This window comes from Dromiciops gliroides, chromosome 3, assembly GCF_019393635.1.
Source record: "Dromiciops gliroides isolate mDroGli1 chromosome 3, mDroGli1.pri, whole genome shotgun sequence".
NCBI lineage: Eukaryota > Metazoa > Chordata > Mammalia > Microbiotheria > Microbiotheriidae > Dromiciops > Dromiciops gliroides.
In genome coordinates, this window is record NC_057863.1 from 181,922,959 (window position 1) to 181,943,597 (window position 20,639).

General features: G+C 36.3%; 1 protein-coding gene across 1 annotated transcript in view; it reads right to left on the reverse strand.

Moving 5' to 3' along the window:
• Positions 1 to 668: 668 nt before the first annotated feature.
• Positions 669 to 20,639, reverse strand: part of LOC122750217 (sulfotransferase 1C1-like) — a 37,379-nt gene continuing 17,408 nt past the window's right edge. The window contains 4 exon segments of the mRNA XM_043996890.1: positions 669 to 868; positions 1,719 to 1,899; positions 4,400 to 4,494; positions 15,984 to 16,110. Coding sequence (XP_043852825.1) covers positions 756 to 868; positions 1,719 to 1,899; positions 4,400 to 4,494; positions 15,984 to 16,110 — 516 coding nt within the window. The 3' untranslated portion in view covers positions 669 to 755.

A 20,639-nucleotide genomic window follows, 5' to 3' on the forward strand; every position in this document is an offset into this window, starting at 1 on the left:
CATGGAGAGCTCTTTACAATGGTAGGGTGAACAAGACTAGTGAAGCAACTACTAGGAGACCAGTCACTCATAAACTTGCAAGAATCATGTCTCTAATTTTTTTTTTACTATGCATAGCAGGGAATGTACAGTTATCAACATGGAAGTGAAAATGAGATTACTAATAAAATCACATGTATGCTTGAGGTTGCAAAATTAAATGTGAAGGTCAATAATTGATCATATATGCTATGGCTCCCTATTATCTCCAGGTTGAAATAGAAATTCCTCCTTTATAGAGTGGCCCTTTCCTATCTTTGTGGTCTTCTAATACTTTAAATACCTCTGGATATTCTAAGATCCAATAACACTGGATCTGGCCCCTTTGCTCTTCCTCAAACACAAAACTCTATTTCTTTCTTTAGTTTTATCTTTATTTTTTTAATCATAAAAGTATTTTATTATTATCCAGTTACATGTAAAGATAGTTTCAACATTTGTTTTCATAAGATTTTTAGTTCCAAATTTTTCTCCCTCCCTTCTCTCCCCTTCCCCAAGATAGAAAGCAATTTGATATGTTATATATGTACAATCACATTAAACATATTTCTGCATTAGTCATGTTGCAAAAGAAGAATTGATTGATGAGGGACTAGAATATAGCTCAAAAGAACAGGACAGGAAAAAACTTTCATGTTTTGCTATACATGTGATCATGATGTTTAATAGAAAAAAGTCAGGGGAAGATTTTAGGTGATTTTCTATCCTTTTGCACCTTAGATCTCAGTGCGAAAGGTCAAAGTGGTTCCTGCCATCTTCTTCTTGTAATTCTCATCAAATTTCTCATTCTGGGCAACAGTAAAATGATTCTTCCAGTCTCCTGGCATTCCTGAAACAAAGCAAAACATCAATGTTGAGCTAAAGGCATAGAATTTTCAAAAATGTCATGTATTCATATAGCCTCTGAATCAATGTATAAGAACATAAAGGTTACTTTTCTAGAATTATAGAGGACTATGGTTTACCTGAATATAAGAGTTCCAATAGCATCATAAATTTTTATAGCATTTTTCAGTGCACAAAATGCTTTTCATTTATCTCATCACATTTCATGACCCCATAATTTAGGCAAGCTAGGGAAATTTTTTTTTCCATTTGGGAATTTAGTAAACTGAGACCCAGCTTATGATCACATATTGATTTGGGGTATAGCTGATATTCTGACCTCATTCCAGTGCTCATTTTGCAGTGTTATGCTATCTCTCTGTAACGATTGGAATGACGCCACCTGCTGGAGACTTACTGTAGAAGAGTTCTGCCCATGAAGCGAAGGTCTTTGAGGGAAAGACCAGGAGTCTTTTCTTTGGCGTAAGGAAGTGACGCGGGCGAGTGGGAGGAGGAAGGAAGAGACTGGCGCTGAGTCTCGCTCTCTTTCCTGAGGACACTGGTGGAGAGGGGAGCTAGAAATGTGCTCTCCCTTTAATAGATAGGAATCTAGGCCTTTTCTTCTCTCTTTACCAAACTCTTATTCTTCTTAATAAATGCTTAAAAGTATAACTCTTGCTAAAGCTTATAATTTATTGGCGACCACTCATTAGATATTTTAGACAGTTTAGCTAGAATTTTAGCCTTTAACATCTCCAAAATATGCAGCAAAAGAGAATTCTTAAGCAACTCCCAGTTAATATGTGCTGAGGTTTCCTTCTCACAGAACATAAAACTGAAAACTTGGACCTTACCTTTCCTTATGAATGTGGAAATGGAGTGCTCCTGCAAGGCTCTAGGAAAGACAATAGGGTTTGTCATGGGATTTTCCTTCATGATATCAAAAGAAGTATGATAGATGATCTTATTGAGGATTTCTTCTGACAAGTCCTTCTCCAGGAACTTTAGAATCTTCTGGATTTCTCGCTTTGGGTTCTAGGAGAGGATAAGCCAGTACAAATAAAAACCAGAAAGGAACTTTTATAGACACATTGCCCTACCCTATCTGCAAATAAGGTCATAGGAACAAACATCTCAGGCCAGAAGAAACATTTGTAACAATTGGAATGATGCCACCTGCTGGAGAGCTACTGTAGGAAAGCTCTGCTGTGAGGAGAATGTGCCTGAGGGCAAGCCATGCCAGGTCCTTGGTGTCAGGAAGTGACGTTTGCTCGTGGGAACTCTCAATCAAGGCTACCAGCCAATTAGCTTGGAGATGTGTTTGCGGAATGGATGGGATGTGGACAGTCTCAGAGGAAGCTTGTGGGATGAAGGAGGTGTGGCTCTCTCTCTTTTTCCAGGACTCTCGTGGAGAGCAGAGCAGGAGAACTGTAGCTCCCTGAGATAGATAACTGAATCTACGTCTCTTTCTCTCTCTCTTCAGCAAATTCTTATTCTCTTTAATAAATACTTAAACACTTAAATACTCTTGCTAAAGCTTACAATTTATTGGCAACCACTCATTAGATTTTAGATAGTATAGCTAGAATTTTAGCCCCTTACACATTGGGTCCATCTTATCTAACTGTTTTGGTAGTTGAGGCAGAGTGAAGCTCAATGACATCTACAAGGTGACAGAGGTAGCAAATGTGAATAGATCAATCAGTAAGCAATTATTGAGCCTGGTAATCTTCTTTAGGCTCCACTCCTGGCTCTGTAGTCTTTCTCTTTGAGGCCACAATAGCCTTTACATTCTCACAGTTCACCCCCAATCCTGGATTTCTCTCACTGGAAATATATTCTATCCCTAATGACCTTTTTTTTTTTTTTTCTGATTGGCTTATTCCTTCCAGAACCTGAATTTTAAGGAATCTACCAGGCAGCCATTTTCTTTCCCCTCTTGGTTCTACTTCTGACTCTCCTGAATTTCTCTAACAATTTCCTGCCTTTTAAACTAGCTTTTATGTCTTGTTTTCTCCTACTGCAATGTAAGTTGCCTGAGGGAAGGGACAATCTTTTTTCTGCTTTTATTTGCATTACTAGTGCTAAGCACAGTGCATGGCAAATAGTAAGCACACAAAATGAATGTTTATTGCTTTGCTATAGATATTAGGAAAGGCAAAAACATGATGTATTTTATATATATATATATAATCTATATAACACATATATACATCTACATGCCTATATATGTGGTTTGATGTGTATGTTTCTGCATGTATATCTATATATCTATATGCATATATATGTGTGTATATATGTATATGTATATATATATATGCTCACATGTACCTACACACATATACAAATATATATATATATATATATATATATATATATATATATATATATATATATATATATATATATATATATATAAACAAATGGAACCAGATCTCAGAAGGAAAGCATTAGTAGCCTTGTGGGTAAAATCTCTACTTGAACAATATCTTCCTTTTCATTGCATACATTATATTTCTGGTTCTTTCCAACTGCTTGTAACAGTTTTCTATGTATTGCATATACTAGTTTTTGATGTATTGTCTACCCAACCCCCAAGCCCATCATCCCAATTAGAATGTGAGCTTCTTGAGAATAAGGCAGTTTTGTTTTTTCTCTTTGTATCCCTGGTACTTATTACAGTGCCTGTTATATAGTAAATACTTAGAACAGCCATTTTTATACATTCATTAATTAATCCATTTTCAATTTGGAGAAAAAATGAGAGTGTAGAATCAACTGTTGAGGAAAGACTTTCTGGAAGAGATCATGCATTAACCCAAAACATTAAGAAAGCCAAGGATTGTAAGAATAAGTGATATGGGGAGTAGAACAAGAGATGGCTAGACATCTGTAGGAGTGATTTGATACCTGAATATTAGACCAAGGCAAATTTTACCATGCAATAAAAGATTCAGTATGGAAAAACTTGGCCAAAACACTGTTAAAATTGCCACAAGGAAAACAAATTGAGAAGAGAATGAGACAAAAATTGTGGAAAGAAAATATTCAACTTATTGGCATGTGTTGAAAAATCTAAATAATATCTTGCAGAGTCTAAACAGGGGCTTGATGGAGGAAGCTTCCTTTTACAGGAAGACCATATATAAAAATCAGTTGAAGATAGTGGACTTCCATTTAGGAAGGGAAATAATAGCTGAGATTAAGTGGCAGATGGACTATCACTTGAAAGATGGCTTAACATGACACCAGAGGGCAGAACAAAGGACAGCTGGTCATAATCATGGACAGACTGAGATAAGTTTGATATAAACAAAACTTTCTGAATAATTGGAGTTATTGAAAAGTGGAAAGGCTGTTTTAGAGATTCATGTGTTCTTGCTCACTAGAGATTTTCAAGAAAAGTTGGATGAACACCTGTCAATGCCATTGTAATGGTCTCCTTGGATTCTCTGCCTATGATGTCCCTTTTCACTCTTTGATTCTGAAATTCTGCTGCAAAGATTGTTGGGTGCATAAATATTTACTCTATTACCTCTTTCATGTCTTCATAGAACAGGTAAAGAATGGGGTGTTTGTCCTTTTTATCCCACCATCCTTTGACATGATCATACCAGGAACCACAGAGCACTAGAGTTGAATGAAAGGACACAGCAGTTAACATCCATTATTCAAATTCCACACTTGACGGAGTGTGTACTCAGTCACTGTTGTTTTCCTTGTCTGTTTGTAAAAGAAAGAGATAAGCAGGAAGGATGGTGTATCAAGTTCAATAGACAAAAGACGACAGTAGAGATCATTTTGTAGCAGAAATAAGATCCACCCATAAGTGTATGGCTATATTGATATATTTCTATGTTCATGCATATGAATTAATTTATGTTTAGTTAGAGAAGTAATATCACATTGTATAGATAGAGATCCTGCCTTAGAATCAGAAAAATCTGGTCACATCCTACTGTATGCCTAGACACAGCTGCCTCATTCAGCTCTCTAAGTCAAACTGTTGCAACAAAGCTGCTACTCTAAATTGGTAGAGGGAGCTTCCTCACTGAAATTTCCCTGTATCATTGGCCTAGTCTGAAGACACTCTGTCTCTGTCTGTCTGTCTGTCTGTCTGTCTGTCTCCACCTCTCTTTCTCTCTCTCTCTGTCTGTGTGTGTGTGTCTCTGTCTCTCTCCCCTGCCTCCCTTCCTTCCTCTCTCTTTCTCTCTCCTCTTCCTCCTCTTTTTTTGGGGGATTCTTTCAATTTCTATTTTATCTTCTGCTTCTAGAATATCAGGGAAAATTTCCCCAACAATTTCTAGGAAGAAGCTGTCTAAACTTTTATTTTGGTCATGGTCTTCAGGCAGTCCAATGATTTAAAAATTATCTCTCCTGGATCTATTTTCCAGGTCAGCTGTTTTTCCAAGGAGATATTTCATGTTGGCCTCTATTTTTTTATTCATTTGAATTTGCTTTACTGTGTCACTAGTAAGTCACTAGGTTCCATTTGTTCAATCCTAATTCTTAGGTAATTATTTTCTTCTGAGAGCTTTTGTATCTCCCTTTCCATTTGGCTTTTCAAGCTATTGACTCTCTTGCATCTCTCTCATTTCTTTTTCCATTCTTTCCTTTACCTCTCTAAATCTTCCTTCTCTCTCTCCTACTTTCTCTTCAAAGTCCCTTTTGAATGCTTCCATGGCCTGAGACCAATTCATATTTTTCTTGGAAGCTTGAGGTTGTTATCCTCTTCTGAGGGTGCACCTCAATCTTCCTTGTTGCTAAAGAAACTTTTTATAGTTCTTAACTTTCTTTACTTGCTCATCTTGCTGTCTTTTACTTGACTTTTAACTCCCTTATACAGTGGGGCCCTACTTCCAAGCTTCTTTGTCCCAAGCTTCAGAGGGTCACAAGGTGTTTCAGTTTGAGGGAGGGCAGGTTTTTCTCTAGCCTGGTCTGTTCTCTGGTCTGAAGATAACCTCAAGCCAACTTGCTAGCTTGAGGTGCTAGGAAAAATTTTGTATATATCTGGTTAATGCAAAAAAGCATGCTATCAGGCTAAAGACAACGAATCATTGAGAAGATAAAAGAAGCACACCAAATTATGTTGAAAAGAGCTATTGACAGCAAACCAAATTCCAAATTAAATATACATGCTTTAAATGCTTAAGTTTCTAAATTCATAAGGTAAATATTAACTAAAGTATATGGAAAGTTAAATAGTAACACAATTATTACAGGGAATATCATAGTTCTCTTCTTTGGATAAGCCAAACAAACTATATATATGTATGTGTGTGTGTATATATATATGAAAATATAAAACTGAAAAAAACTGTTGGAGAACCTAGAGGAAAAAACATCACATCCAAATGGCACTGCTTAATGATCTATTTTTCTGTCTATCTTTCTCATATAAACTTGTTTACACATATAAAAGCATGTATATTTACATTCATGTATGCAAAATTAACTATTTATTATTGTACCAAGACATAGCAAATCAGCACAAAAAAAGAGTAAAAATTGTAAATATAGTCTATACAGACCATACCACAATAAAAATAGGAATTAGTTTAGGGACCTCAAAAATGGCTATAGACTTGTGGACTTAGCAATGGAATGTTAAGTTAGTGGTAGGTAAAAGAATAAATAATAGAATAATTATATGAAAGAAAATGATAATGATGAAATAGCATACTAAAGTTTCTGTTGTGGAGCTAAAGTAGTTCTCAGGGGGAAAATCAGTTTTTGAAAAATAAATTTGAAAAACAGAAATAGAAAGGATTAATGCACTAAACAAGCATTTAAAAGTGCGAAAAGCAGCAACACTCCTAAAAAGAGCATTAAAAACTATATGATGGGGCGGGGCAGCTAGGTGGTGTAGTGGATAGAGCATTGGCTCTGGAGTCAGGAGGACCTGAGTTCAAATATGGCCTCAGAAATGTAACACTTACTAGCTGTGTGACCCTGGGCAAGTCACTTAACCCCAACTGACTCACCAAAAAAAAGAAAAAAGAAAAAAAGTATATGGTGGGGCAGAGTCAAGATAACAGAGGAAAGGCAGTGACTTGCCTGAGCTCTTCCCAAAACCCCTCCAAATACCTTCAGATAATCCCACAGGACAATTTCTGGAGCAGCAAAACCCACAAAAGGACAGGGTGAAATAATTTTCTAGCCAAAGACAACTTAGAAGGTTTGCAGGAAAGTTCTGTTGTACCAGGGTTAGAATGGAGTACAGCCCAGAGAAGGCCATGCCATCACAGATTCAACCCCAGCACAGAACCAGCCCCAGTGAATGAGGAGCAGGGCTCTGGAGCCTCTGAATCAGCTCAATCAGCAATTGCTTCTGGAACTCAGGCCGTAGATGGTAAGGAAGTCTAATAATTGGCCAGAAGGAGATTACAGGAGTCTCTTTGCTAGCACTGAGGTAAGACTTTGTTGTTTCGTCCATACCTGGATCCAGGTCACAGTCTTTGGTGGCAGTCCCAGGCCGAGGAGGAACACCAGCCCAGAAGAACTTGCAGTCATAGTTCCAGGGGAGAAAAGCAAGCCCGTGGTTGCTTGCAGACCAGAGCACAGGCTAGGAGAGTGGTGAACATGCCTTTCCTTAAATCATACCACCTTGGGAGAGCTAAGGACTTACAAATTCATAGAAGTATCTTGGAGAACAGCTGCTTAAACCCCCTGAAGCTTAGGACAGTGTGCCCTCCACCCTGGAAACAGAGCCCTACTTTTAAAAAGAGTTAAAAGTCAAGAAATAGGCTGGGAAAATGAGCAAACAGGAAAAAAATGCTGACCCTAGAAAGTTCCTATGATGACAAGAAAGATCAAAATACAGCCTCAGAAGAAGATAACAAAGTCAAAGCTCCTATATCTAAAGCTTCCAAGAAAAATATGAAGTGGTCTTTGGACATAGAAATGCTCAAAAAAGACTTTGAAAATAAAGTAAGAGAGGTAAAGGAAAAAATGGAAAGAGAAATGAGAGGGATGCAAGAAAATCATGACAAAAAATCAACTGCTTGGTAAATGAGAAACAAAAAAATACTGAAGAAAATAAAACATTAAAAAACAGACTGGGCCAAATGGTAAAAGTGGTACAAAAAGCCAATGAGAAAAGAATACCTTGAAAATCTGAATTGACCAAATGGAAAAGGAGGTACAAAAGCTCTCTGAAGAAAATAATTACTTAAACATCAGTACTGGGCAAATGGAAGCTAATGACTTTGTGAGAAAACAAGAAACAAGAAAGCAAAACCAAAATAATGAAAAATTAGAAAGCAATGTGAAATATCTCCTTTGAAAAAAAACAACTGACTTGGAAAACAGATCACGGAGAGATAATTTGAAAATTATTAGAGTACCTGAAAACCATGATCAAAAGAAGAGTGTGTAATTTAAAATTCTAAATGTGGGTTCTAATCTGTCCCCCCAGTTTTGGGGGAAAACTGACTAAAATCACTGATAAATGAGTTTAGATTTTTTTAAGGGTTTATTGAAAAAAATAGTAAAAGAAAGAAAGATTGAGAACAGATTTCCTATAACCTAGCAAATCTAGCTTTCCTAATCTCCCCCTTATGAATTTCACTGCCACCACACTGATGTCTCACAGCCAAAGAGGAAGAACCCTCCTCCAGCGTCTGCTTCCTGCTTCCTGCTCCTCTCCCAGAAATGGGAGGTTCCTCAAGCTGATTGCCTAGTGTCATTCAAATTCATTAAGTACCCTTAAGTACCAGCCAGATGTGCTTACAATCTAGTACACCAGTCAGTTGCTCTTCCCCAACTCAATCAGCCCAGATCAATCTCCAGGTGAACCCCTGAGTTCCATTATCTTGACACAAGAGCCTAGACATTATCTTCCAAGAAATTGTCAGAGATAATTGCCCTGATATTCTAGAACCATAAGATAAAATAGAAATGGAAAGAATCTACAAATCCTAAATATGATCTTGTAATGAAAACTCCCAGGAATATTATAGCCAAATTCCAGAGCTCTCAGGTCAAGGAGAAAACACTGCAAGTAGTCAGAAAGAAACAATTCAAGTATTTTGAAGCCACAGTCAGGATAACACAAGATCTAGCAGCTTCTACATTAAAGGATTGGAGGGCTAGGACTATGATGTTCTAGAGGTAAAAGGAACTGGTATCACAACCAAGAATTACCTACCCAGAAAAACTGATTACAATCGTTCAGGGGAAAAAATGGGAATTCAATGAAAAAGAGGACTTTCAGGCATTTGTGAGGAAAAACCTGAGCTGAATAGAAAATTTCACAAGACCCTAGAGAAGAATAAAAAAGTAAACAGGAAAAAGAAATCATAAGGGACATTAAAAGGTTAAACTGTGTACATTCCTACATAGGAATGTATAACTCATAAGAACTTTCTCATTATTAGGGCAGCTGGATGGAGTATATTTAGACAGGGCACAGGTGTGAGTTGAATATGAAGGGATGATATCTTTAAAAAAATAAAATTAAAGGGTGGGAGGAGTGCACTTGGAGAAAGGGAAAGGGAGAGGTGGAAAGGGGATAAGTATCTAACATAAAAGAAACAAGAAAAATCTTATACAGTGAAAGGGAAGATGGGGAAGGTAATGGAGAGTGAGTGAACCTTACTCTTCAGAATTGGCTCAAAGAGGTGTAGTAATTTATCTTACCTTGCCAGGAAAGTAGTAGTGGAAGGTAAGGGAAAATTGGGAGAGGGGACAGTCAGAAGTAAAACACTTTTTGAGGAGGGACAAAAAAGTTGAATTCAAAATTGAGGAGATGCCCATCAATTGGGGAAAGGCTGAACAAATTGTGGGATGAAATTATGATGGAACGCTATTGTGTTATAGGAAATGATGAAGGGAAGGGGAGGAGGTAGAGCCAAGATGGTGGAGGAAATACAGTAAGCACTCAGAGCTCCTGATACAATCACTCCATAAAACTCCAAATAATGCCATAAGACAATTCCTGGAGTAGCAGAACTCACAAAAGGACAGGCTGGGACTATTTTATAGCCAAAGATGGCTTAGAAGTTTGGCAGGAGGGGTCTGCTATACAGGGGTGGGAGTGGAGCCCAACTCCCTGGCCATGCTCACACAGATCCATCCCCAGGCCACACCAGAGAAAGAGACTTCCAGAACCTCTGAATCAGCTGCAGATGAGGCTAATTCAGCTCACAGGTTGGTGAGAGGGTTGAGTGTTTGGCTGGGGGTAGATTATAGGGGTCTCTGCTGGTAATGAGGTGGAACTCTGATGTTTTGCCCAGTGGCAGTGCCAGGTGGTGGAAGGGTGCAGGCATGCCCATGCTTGCTACCAAAGTGAACTAGATTTGTTTCTAGGTTGTAATGATTGGAATGATGCCACCTGCTGGAGACTTACTGTAGAAGAGCTCCACCCATGAGGTGAAGGTCTTTGAGGGCAAGACCATGCGTCTTTTCTTTGGCGTCAGGAAGTGACGTTTGCTTGTGGGAGGGAGAAGGGAGAGCCTGGTGCTCTGACTCTGGCTCTTTCTTGTGGCAGAGAGTGGAGCTAGAAATGTGCTCTCTCTTTAATAGATAGATGAATGTAGGCCTTTCTCTCTCTCTTTACCAAATTCTTATTCTCCTTAATAAATGCTTAAAAGCCTAACTCTTGCTAAAGCTTATAATTTATTGGCGACCATTCATTAGATATTTTAGACAGTTTAGCTAGAATTTTAGCCTTTAACAAGGTTAAAGAGCAAGCAGACTGTGGTTCCTTATAGACAAGAACACAGGCCTCTCCTTAAATCTTACCACCTGGGACTACCTGAAGCTTGGGATAATGCATCTTGGAGGCAGTGCCCCATTTTAAGAAGGAATCCTTCTACCTAGGACCCACTGAAGTTCAGGACAGTGCATCCAGGAAGCTGTGCCCCATTTTAAGAAGGAGTCAAAAGTCAAGAAATAAGCTGGCAAGATGAGCAGGCAGAAAAAGGTGCAGACCATAGAAAGTTTCTTTGGTGACAACGGAAGATCAAGGTACAACCTCAGAAGAGGATAGCAATGTTAGGTTTCCTACATCCAAAGCTTCCAAGAAAAATATGAATTGATCTCAAGCCATAGAATTGCAAATGAAGATAAAGTCAGAGAAGTAGAGGAAAAAATAAGAGTGATGCAGGAAAGTCATGAAAATAAAGTCAACAGCTTGAAAAGCCAAATGGAAAAGCTCTCTGAAGAAAATAATTGCCTAAGAATTAGGATTGAACAAATGGAAGCTAGTGACTTTATGAGAAACCAAGATACAATAAAGCGAATCCAAATGAATAGAGGGAAATGTGAAATATCTTCTTAGAAAAACAGTTGACCTGGAAAATAGATCCAGGAGAGATAATTTGAAAATTATTGGACTACCATAATAAAAAAAGAGCTTAGACACAGTCTTCCAAAAGAGTGTCAGGGAAAATTGCCCTGATATTCTAGAAACAGAAGGTAAAATAGAAATTGAAAGAACACACCAATCACCTCTTGAAAGAGATCCCAAAATGAGAACTTCCAGGAATATCATAGCCAAATTCCAGAGCTCCCAAGTCAAGGAGAAGATATTGCAAGCAGCCAGAAAGAAAAAAAAAATTCAAGTACTGTGGAGCCATAGTCAGGATAGCACATGATCTAGCAGCTTCTACATTAAAGGATCGGAGGACATGGAATATGATATTCTAGAGGGCAACGGAATTGGGATTATAACCAAGAATCACCTACCCAGCAAAACTAAATATAATTTTTCAGGGGAGAAAATGGGACTTCAATGAAAAAGAGGAATTTCAGGCATTCATGATGAAAATACCTGAACTGAATAGAAAATTTGGCTTTACAATACAAGACCCTAGAGAATCATAAAAAGGTAAATAAGAAAAAGAAATCATATGGGACATTAAAATGTTAAACTGTTAGGGGAAGCTAGGTGGTGCAGTGGATAGAGCACCAGCCCTGGAGTCAGGAGGACCTGAGTTCAAGTCTGGCTGCAGACACTTAACACTTACTAGCTGTGTGACCCTGGGCAAGTCACTTAACCCCAATTGCCTCACCAAAAAAAATGTTCAACTGTTTACATTCCTACATGGGAAGATGATATGTCTAACTCATAAGAACTTTCTCAGCATTAGAGCAGATAATAACAATAAATTTAGACAGAGGGCACAGGTGGGAATTGATTATGAAGAGATGATATATGTAAAGCATTTATTTTTTGTTTATTATTATTTTTTGTGGGGTGGTCAGGGTTGGGTGGCATGCCTGGTGTCACTGAGTTGGTGAATGTCTTGTGTCTGAGGCTGGATTTGGGCTGGGTTCTTCCTGGGTCCAGAATGGGTGCTTTGTCCACTGTGTCACCTAGCTTCCCCATGATGACATATCTAGTCCAAAATTGAGTGGTGAGAGGAATGCACTGGGGGAAGGGGAAGGGGAGAAGTAGAATGGGCTGAAATCTCACATGAAAGAAGTGGGATAGGGCTTATGGAGTGAGGGGAAAGGTGGGGGAGAAGTAGGACAGTGAATGGCCATTACACTCACCAGAATTGGTTCAAAGACTTTACTCTCATCAAAGTTGGCTCAAATAGGGAATAACATACAAACTTAATTGGGTGGAGTAATCTATCTAATCTTGCAGGAAAGTAGGAGGGGAAGGGGATAAGGAGGGAGGGGTGAAAGAAGAAGAAGTGGGGGAGGCAGAGTGGGGGAGGGAGCAGTCAGAAGCAAAATGCTTTTGAGGAGGTATAGGGTAAAAGAAGATAGAAAATAGAGTAAATATCATAGGGAGGGAATAGGATGGAGGGAAACAGTTAACAACAGTCACTGTAAAAATAATTTTGAAGCAGAGGCAAGAGTAATGTAAGATGATGATGTTTGATTGATGAATTGATTATGATTGGAGGAACATTAGGATTGATTGATGATGCAGACTGATTGATGAGGAGGAGGATCAATTGATGATGAGAATTCATCGGGGATGATGATGAGGATTGATGGATGAAGATTGAAGATGATTGTTGATGATGATGACAAAACATATGGTACTTACTTTGCTGGACAATTGTGAAGAAAATTCTTTGTCAGATATAAGTTACTATATAAATGTTATCTATTACTGTTGTTGCAATAATCAACCTTATGGGTTTATTGTAAGGAAATCTTTCTTTAAAGTATTATATAAATGTAGTTTACTATAAAAATGATGAGCAGAATGCTATTAGAAGGACCTGGAAGCACCTGCATGAGCTGATGCAAAGTGAAATGTACTGTATACAAAATAACAGCAATATTGTGAGATGCTATGCTGTGAATGACTTGGTTATTTTTAGCAATGTAGTGATCTAAGACAACTCTGAAGGTCTTATGAAAAATGAAATTTATCTACAGCGAGAGAACTGATTCAATCTGCTTACAGATTGAAGCATAAAAAAAGAAATGATGAGCAGGATGCTATCAGAAAAATCTAGAAAGACACTTGAGCTGATGCAAAATGAAATGTACTGTATACAAAGTAGAAGCAATATTGTAAGATGATCAATTGTGAATGACAGCTATTTCCAGCAATACAATGATCCAAGACAACTCTGAAGGACTTATGAAAAATGCAGTCCATCTCCATAGAAAGAACTGATGGTGTCTGAATACAAATTGAAGCATAATTTTTTAGTTCCTTTTTCTTTATTTTTTTGTCTTTTCTTTTACAACTTGACTAATGTGGAAATGTTTTGCATGACTACACATGTATAACTTATATTGAGTTTCTTGCATTCTTAAGAGGGTTGGGGAGAGAGGGAGGAAGAGAATTTGGAACACAAAGTTTTAAAAATTGACATTAAAAATTTTGCAGGGGAAATTTGGGAAAAATATAATTCATATATATATATACACATACATATTATAAACAAAAGGCCACCCCTTGCTGTTGTATTGAAGAAATTTTGCATCATTATTCCCATGCTCCATATGCATGCATTTAGCAATTTTATTATCCTATAACTCTATAACAAGTGAAACTCACATGTGTAGAATGGTAGAACTGGTAATGAAAGGATTGGGCAGAAATTAGTAGTATTGGTTATTCAAAAAAATCGTAGTGGAGACAATGAGAATGCATTTTGGATAGCTAGATAATTAAGGACTTTAGTTTAACCTAGCTATAGAGACATGGTTTCACTTACTTTTTAAAAAATTAAGTCACTTCTAGATGCTTTGCCTATAGCACAGCCTTTGTATTTAGGAATATGTCTGCCAATGCTTATAGTGCCAGTATCACATTCTACCAGTAGTAACTGCATTTCTAAACCTTTCTATAGAATTCAGTGGAATTATCAGCACTCCATACTCCCAAGACTCTTGGAAATAGCCTCATCCATGTTTCCTCCCAACCCAGAATGGAAAGGACATGAAAGAAGATATATTACTTATATAAGGGCCACAGGATCTTTTCATTAACCCTGGTGCTGAACTTTCTATATGTATTATCCCCTCTTATTAGATTGTGAGTTCCCATGAGACCATAGACTGATTCATTTTTCTATTTGTATTTCCAGTGTTTAGCACAGTGCTTTGCATATAATAAATATTTAGCAATTGCTCATTCATTCATCCATATATTAATTATCAACTGGGTTTGGTTAAGATTCTAGCTTATTTCTGAGGTGATCCAGTTTATTTCTCCAGAAAACTACCAAATAATTGGGGTGTTTAAGCCTCAGAAGTTCTCTTGTCATCATAAAATTAATAAATATACAGTTATGGTAGTGTGCTACTAGTACTCTTAAATTTATATTGAGTTTTAATACAAGCAATCATAAATTATCTCATGTGAGCCTCACGCCAATACTTGGAGGTAACTGTCAAATAAAGTTGATAAGTGACCACTTACCTTTTCTATGCAAACCTCTTATTGATTTGCTCATCCTCTATTTTTTTATGATAAGTTATGCAAAATAAGCAAACATTTCTAATCCCTTTTTTGTCCATACCAACAGGTTCTCTTGTATTCTAACTTATTATTCTAGCTATTCTCTTAGTTACCTTTCCATAATCTTCTGATTTTCCTTTATTTCTTTTATCTGTTTCCTCTACTTAATTCCTCTTTTCACATTCATCCGCATTGATATTAATGAAATGTAGCAGATACTTCATTAATATTTAATTGTGGATAGGCAAAAATACTGATAATGATAATTTTGCATAATTGCTCAATTTTGACAATTTATCACAAATTCTCAGAGGATGTGGATAGTGAAATAAGTGATATTTTGTGAAAAATAAGTAAACATACTTTGATTATTTGATTTGGGGCACATCAGCATAACTAGCTATTCTGTGTGTAAAACCTGTCTTCCTATTGTCAATTTTTTGTTATTTAAACTTAACTTTTCCATTTGCAAGAACATTTGTTTGTTTCGAATTCTCTTCCTTCCCCATGACCATTCCATTTTTTTCTATAAAACTACCAACAAAAAAGTGAACAATGAAATAAAATAATTTTGAAATCTTAAAAAAACAACTACATGGGAAAGACTTGAAACAAAAAAATTTAGAAATCATAAATCTAAAAGTAGTTTTTTGAAAACAAAACTGTAAAAATTCATAAAACTTTAGCCAATTTGATTAAAATAGAATAGAAAATCTAATCAACAAAACAAAAAAAAATGAGGAAGGTGAAATAAAAGCAAACACACCTAGAAACAAAGAAAATCCCCAAACTAGTTTTGTTTGAAAAGAAAACAAACCAGAAAACCTAGAAGAAATAAAATGAATAATCAGGACCTATCATATACAATTACATGCTAACAAGACAGAAAACATGAAAGAAATAGAGAAATAGACATGAACAGTTTAGGTTAGAGTGAGTAATTTTAGAAGAGGTAGATTCTTTCCTCTCAACCCCTCTATACAGTGTCATGCTTCAGTGTTTTGCTCACTTCTTTAGGTGCTCAACCATTTTTCTTGACTAGCAGTTTGTTTTGGAAAATATGGTATAAATATATATTTTTGCAATTCTGTATCATTTGGAGAAACATATTTCTAAGGAATTCTGATTTTATTACTGAAAAATGGAGATCATTGAAAATAGAAAACCCTCTCTTTTTATTTAGTGCTGACCTCAGGTGAGGAGTGAATCAGGTGACCACAGATCTATGTCTACTCACCTCTTCCATTCATGAATTTCTCAGTGAACTCCTCAAAAGTGCCTGGTTTAGGTAGCAGAGTAATCGTTCTTGATAAGTGGTAGTAAGATACCACATTATCTTTTGCATTCCTTGCCACATAGATGATCTGCAAGGGATGTAGATGTATGTAAAGACAATGAATGTCAGTGAGAAAAAAATAGTTGAGGAATGTTCATGTTTAGTATTAGGAGTTATAATGTTCAAAAGGCAACTTAGAGGCTTTGACTATCCCATTTCATCCACTGATACGGGGGACACTGGGAGCAGAGTGCCTGTCAGGGGCAGTCTTTGGTCTGTGATTTAAGGGAAACCTTTTCTTTTCACTCAGATAAGAATCTTTACTAATATGAAGCAGAGGAGGGATAAAGCACTTAGAACACAGAAATACAGCTTTATTTGTTCATCATGAATTCATCTGGAGAAGAAGGTGGCAGTTGTGCTTCATGAGGGGTAGGAGGTGCTACTCTTATCCTCTCCCCATATTCATACCCATATGTATATGTCAAAATCTAGTTTGTTTACCTGCTTCAACTTTTTGTCATTGCTATTCAGTTCTTTTCAGTTGCGTTCTACGATTTCTGACTCTGGGGTTTTCTTGACAAAGATACCTGAGTGGTTTGCCATTTCCTTGTTCTGCTCATTTTACAGATGAGGAAATTGAGGCAGATAGCATTAAGCAACTTACCCAGGTTCACACAGCTAGTAAGTATCTGAGGCCAGATTTGAACTCAGAAAGATGTCTTCCTGACTTCAAGTCTGGCACTCTATCCAGTGAAGCACCTAGTTTATGTTTACTTTTTTTTGCGAGGCAGTTGGGGTTAAATTTGCCCAGGGTCATACAGCTATTAAGTCTTAAGTGTCTGAGACTGGATTTGAACTCAGGTCCTCCTGACTTCAGGGCTGGTGCTCTATCCACTGTACCACCTAGCTGCCCCTTATGTTTACTTTTTAAAGTTTTTCTTAACTCCTCTGTTTGAACTTCAAAGTTCTCCATTCCTTTAGAGTTGCTTGATAAATTGTGTGTGATCCTGACTGTGGCTCTTTGGCTCTCAAATTTTTTCTGGATGCTTGCCATATTTTCTTTTTTTATCTGAATGTTGACAGAGGAATGTTGGCTCTCATAGATGTCATTCATGAGAGGACTCTTTTAATTTCTGTTTTATATTTTGATTACTTTTAAAATAATTTTTATTAACATTGTGCTTCTTTCATTATAATAGTTATTCCAAGTATCCCTTTCTCATCACCTCCCAGAGAGCCAGCATGCTTGATCAATACTATCAATAAGTCCAAAATCACGTACAATGTGTAAATTTTGGTACCTTTTATGTCAACAAAGTAGTGTGCTTGTGTGTGTGAGGGTGCCCTTTCCTTTCTTCCCTTTAATCCTGACAGATCTTTCTATATTTGTTTTATTTACTTTTGATTTTTTGTTGTGCAGTTATTCTTTCCATCTATACAATTTGAGTTACTTTGAATATTGTTTTCTTGTCTCTGCTTACTTATTCTTTACCAGTTCATATAGATAGTTGTTTACTTTCTCTATTCACCCTATTCATCATTTCTTATGGTATACTCAACATTTTTAAAATGAGGAATTCTCATGTTATTTGTGATTTTGAGAATTCTTCCTTGTGCTTGTGATTATATTGCACTTCTTTTAAGAACTCTATTCATATCCTTTGATATCTTATCTATTAGAGAATGGCTATTTATCTTATATCTACTAGTTGTTCATGTATCTTAGAAACCAAACCCTTTTCAGAAAAAGTTGATGGAAAGATTTTTTTCCTATTTGACCACTTTCCTTTTCATCTCAGGTGTAATAATTTTGTCTGTGAAGAAGCTTTTTAGTTTCAAGCAATCAATGTTATGTCTTTTACTTCTTGTAACTGCCTCTTTTGCTTGTTTGGTGAGATGAGCAGAACCAGAAGAACATTGCACACAGTATCATCAACATTGAGAGTTGATCTACTGTGATGGACTATATTCTTCTCACCAATGCAAGGGTACAGAAGAGTTCCAGGGAACTCGTGATAGAAGAGGATCTCCAAATCCAGGAAAAAAAAAAAGAACTGTGGAGTATAGATGCTGAATGAACCATACTATTTCTTTTGTTTTTGGTGCTGATGTTTTTCTATTTTGAGGTTTTTCATCATTGCTCTGATTTTTCTCTTATAACATGACTAATGCAGAAATATGTTTAATGTTATTTTATATATATATATATAAACCAATATCAGATTACCTGCTGTCTAGGGGAGGGGGGAGGGAGGGGAGGGAGGGAGAAAAATCTGAAATTAGAAAGCTTGTATAAACAAAAGTTGAGAACTATCTTTACATGTAATGGGGAAAAAATAAAATACTTTATTAATTAAAAAAAGAATATATCTCTTAACCACACCTGTTAGAAGCATATTATTAGTTTCACTTCTAAGTTTTTAATACTATAATCTTTAATATTAGGTTGCATATGCATGTAAAAGTATTGTAGAATATGACAGAAGGTATTAAGACAGCCTAATTTCTACTAGACTCCTCAGTTTTTCCAGCTATTTTTACCATGTAAGTACTTTTTTCCCTGGGTAATTAATTTTTTTCTACCTTATTTAACATCGGGTTATTGAGATATATTCTTCCTTTCTTTCTTTCTTTCTTTCTTTCTTTCTTTCTTTCTTTCTTTCTTTCTTTCTTTCTTTCTTTCTTTCTTTCTTTTTGGTTCATTCTCTCTCTGTTTTGCAGAGCAATGAGGGTTAAGTATAGATATATTGTTTCTTAATCTTCCTTTTCTAGTTTGTTCCACCGATCTCTCTCTCTCTATTCTTTAACCAAAACCAGATGTTTTTCAGGATTGCTGTTTCATAATACAGTTTGATTTCTATTAGTGCTAATTCATCCTTCATCCGTACTTCTTTTCATAAATTTCAGTGATAGTATATTTCTTTTATTTTTCAAATCAATTTTATTTATTTCATCATTTACTATAAAGTATCCACATAGTTATTTGATTGGTATTACATTAAATCTGTATAATAATTTTGGTAATATTGTCATTTTCATTTTATTGGTATTTTCTAGCCATAAGCACAATATTTCTCTAGCTAATTTTTTTTTTCATGTAAGGAGCATTTCCAAACTGAATCTATTCAAGGCTTTTGTGTTTCTTGCTAAGTTGGTGTCCTGATATTTTATGCATTTTTTAGTTATTTAGAATCAGATTTCTCTTTCTACTATTGCTTCATTTATTTTTTATTTTCTTTACAGAATTGTTATTGATTTTTGAGGATTTATTTTATCTGACTTTCTGAAGCTATTGTCTCAATTTGCATCTTTGCTTATTCCCTGAGATTTTACAACTAATAAGCCATCATATTATCAGTAAATAGGGTAAGTTTTAGTTTTTCTTTACTTGTAATTATGACTACTTTCTTTCTCTTGTCTTATTTTTGTTGCTGTCCTTTCCAGAAGTATATAATATATTAGTGCACAGAGTAGGGATCCTTGCTTTACTTCCATATTATTAGCAAAGATTGAAGTGTGTCTTTCTTAGATATAATGCTTGATTTTCCCTTTAGAGGGATGCTTTTTAAAAAAATTAAAAAGAAGTCTCTCTATGTCTATGCTTTGTAGGTGTTTTTTTTTTTTTTAGCATAAAGAAATGTTGTAATTTATCAAAGGCTTTTTCTACATCTGTTTGCTTGTGGGAGGGAGAAGGGGGAGCCTGGCACCCTGACTGGCTCTCTTTCCTGAGGACTCTGGTGGAGAAGGGAGCTAGAAATGCACTCTCCCTTTAATAGATAGATGAATGTAGGCCTTTCTCTCTCTGTTTACCAAATTCTTACTCTCCTTAATAAATGCTTAAAAGCCTAACTCTTGCTAAAGCTTATAATTTATTGGCGACCACTCATTAGATATTTTAGACAGACTAGTTAGAATTGTAGTCTTTTACACATGTTTACAGAAGAGTGATGCTTAAGAATGTTCCTCAACTCTCAGAAGGTACATGTAACGATTGGAATGACGCCACCTGCTGGAGACTTACTGTAGCAAAGCTCCGCCATGAGGAGAAGGTGTCTGAAGGCAAGACATGCGGCTCTTTGGTGTCAGGAAGTGACGTTTACTTGTGGGAGGAAGAGGGAGTGAGGCTGGCACTCTCAGGCTCTCTTTCTTCAGGACTCGGGTGGAGAAGGGAGCTAGAAATGTGCTCTCCCTTTAATAGATAGATGAATCTAGGCCTTTCTCTTTCTTTTCACCAAATTCTTATTCTCCTTAATAAATGCTTAAAAGTCTAACTCTTGCTAAAGCTTATAATTTATTCGCAACCACTCATTAGATATTTTAGACAGACTAGCTAGAATTTTAGCCCCTTATATACATGATGGACGAAATGTACTAAACGAGATACATTTTTCAACCTGTTAATTTGTGGATTTCTGTTTCTTAACTATACATATTTGTCATAGGACATTTGTTTTTGCTTTTTCATGGAGGTTGAAGGTCATATGGAGGGAAAATAAATGCTTATTAGTTAAAAAAATGGAAATGAAATAAGGTGGGGAAGTTACCATGTCTTAATTTTGAGGTAGCATATTTATACATTCACAAAGGCCCCACAAAATTTAAGAGATATGGACT